A 1,630-nucleotide genomic window follows, 5' to 3' on the forward strand; every position below is an offset into this window, starting at 1 on the left:
AAAGGGGGGGACCCGGGCCAAAGGGCGGGCGGGGCCTTGCCAGGGTGTTCCCGGACCGACACCCGGGTTGGTTGGGCCCCGGGGGGGGATTGTTCTTCGCCACCCCCCGGCTTATGAGGGGGGGGGGTCGCCCGCCGCCTGCTGCACGCCAGCACTCATTACGGCACACGGTCGCTGCCGGACTGCAGGAGTTGGGAGCACAGTGCCCCGGAGGTCCTCCAGCCGGAGATCTTTTGACAGTGGGGTGGGCGCAGAGGACGTGGCACCGCATCGACGAGTATCAGCGTGTCTCGCTTAAGATCATCTCCGAGGTGCCGCCACGGACAACTCCCTGCAGCTGTTCTGCCGTCGCCTCGACCTTGACCGCCGCCCCCTCGCACCTACCCACAGGCGCTCCTCCTCTGCTCGCCACACTACCTGAACCTGACCTCCCTCCCGCTCTTCATCCCGGGCGAGGTCCAGGGCCAGCCGATCTCCTTCTCCAAGTCCGTCGTGCTCTGGGCCTCGCCGTTCGATGAGGGCGCAGACGAGCTGGCCAGCGAGCTCGCCACCAATTTCTCCGGCCTCACCGTCTCCACCGCCGAGGAGGCGGGCGACGCCACGCACATGCTTCTCTATCTGAACGCCGACACCTGGTCCGACGAGCGGCTGGCCGAGCAGGTCAAGCAGGCGCGCCAGGACAGGCTGAAGATCGTCATGGCGCACGAGAACGACCTCGACCGCGGCGGCTGTGAGTTCGCCAAGTTTTTTGAGACCACGCCGCAGGAACGCTGCCGATCAGCGGTCGATCTTTTATGTCCCGCCCGCTCCATGCCCCCCTTCCCCGCCGCCGCAGGAGCTCATCAACGCCGGGCTCTACGACGCCCTCGCCATTGCCTGCTTCCCTGGCCTGCACCATGAGGTGCGCTCCCCCGGCGGCACCTTTGCCACAGCGCCCGCCTCCTGAAGCGACTGATCTTGCACCCCCGGTCTCACAGGTGTCGCTCGTGCTGCTGGCCAAGGCTCTGGGCGCAACCCCGGTGAGCGCTCGCTCGAGCATCCGCGACTCGCTTTCGAAGATCGGGCGCTTCACTACCGTGCCTCGCGGCTCGACGACGTCCGACCCAGTCGTTACCGAGGAGGATTCGCAGCTGGAGCAGCTGCCAGAGGTGGAGCAGGTGTAGAGGTGACGAGCAACTTTGCAGTTCGGCTCAAGCGGCAAGGGTTGGATCGCGCTAACCACTTCCAGGAGTGCGCTGCGTTGGCATAGGGCGTTTTATGTAACATGCTAGGCTTCCCGCTCGTAACGACGAGCTAACATACGCTATTAGAGACGACTCTCTCTCTCATCCCCACTGTGAGCAGTCGGGATCTGTATTTGCGCAGCTAAATGTATAGAATTTTACAACAAGATGTATAGAAAACGCTAAACGGCAGGGAGTTAATGTAATAATGAATATATCATTACTGACGTAATAAGTCACTCGGGTCTCGCGCGGCCTCCGCCCTCGCGCGGGAGGCCACGGGCGGCGTCCTCCCGCGGCCCTGCCGCGCGGGCTGCGTGTGATCCGTGTGTGGCACATCTCTTAAACGACTCATAGCGGTCTCATGCATGACACCGATCTCCCCCCATGTGCCATGATCCGCTCCC

At 63.6% G+C, this 1,630-nt stretch overlaps 1 protein-coding gene across 1 annotated transcript; it reads left to right on the plus strand.

The window, feature by feature from the left end:
* Nucleotides 1-403: 403 nt before the first annotated feature.
* On the plus strand, nt 404-1,385 carry EMIHUDRAFT_447278 (hypothetical protein). Its single transcript, XM_005766610.1, has 3 exons — nt 404-765; nt 836-901; nt 978-1,385. Exons 1-3 carry the CDS (start codon nt 607-609, stop codon nt 1,161-1,163), a joined length of 411 nt encoding a protein of 136 aa, XP_005766667.1. The 5' UTR covers nt 404-606; the 3' UTR covers nt 1,164-1,385.
* The last annotated feature ends 245 nt before the right edge of the window (nt 1,386-1,630 follow it).

This window comes from Emiliania huxleyi (genome assembly GCF_000372725.1).
Source record: "Emiliania huxleyi CCMP1516 unplaced genomic scaffold EMIHUscaffold_5043, whole genome shotgun sequence".
Lineage (NCBI taxonomy): Eukaryota > Haptophyta > Isochrysidales > Noelaerhabdaceae > Emiliania > Emiliania huxleyi.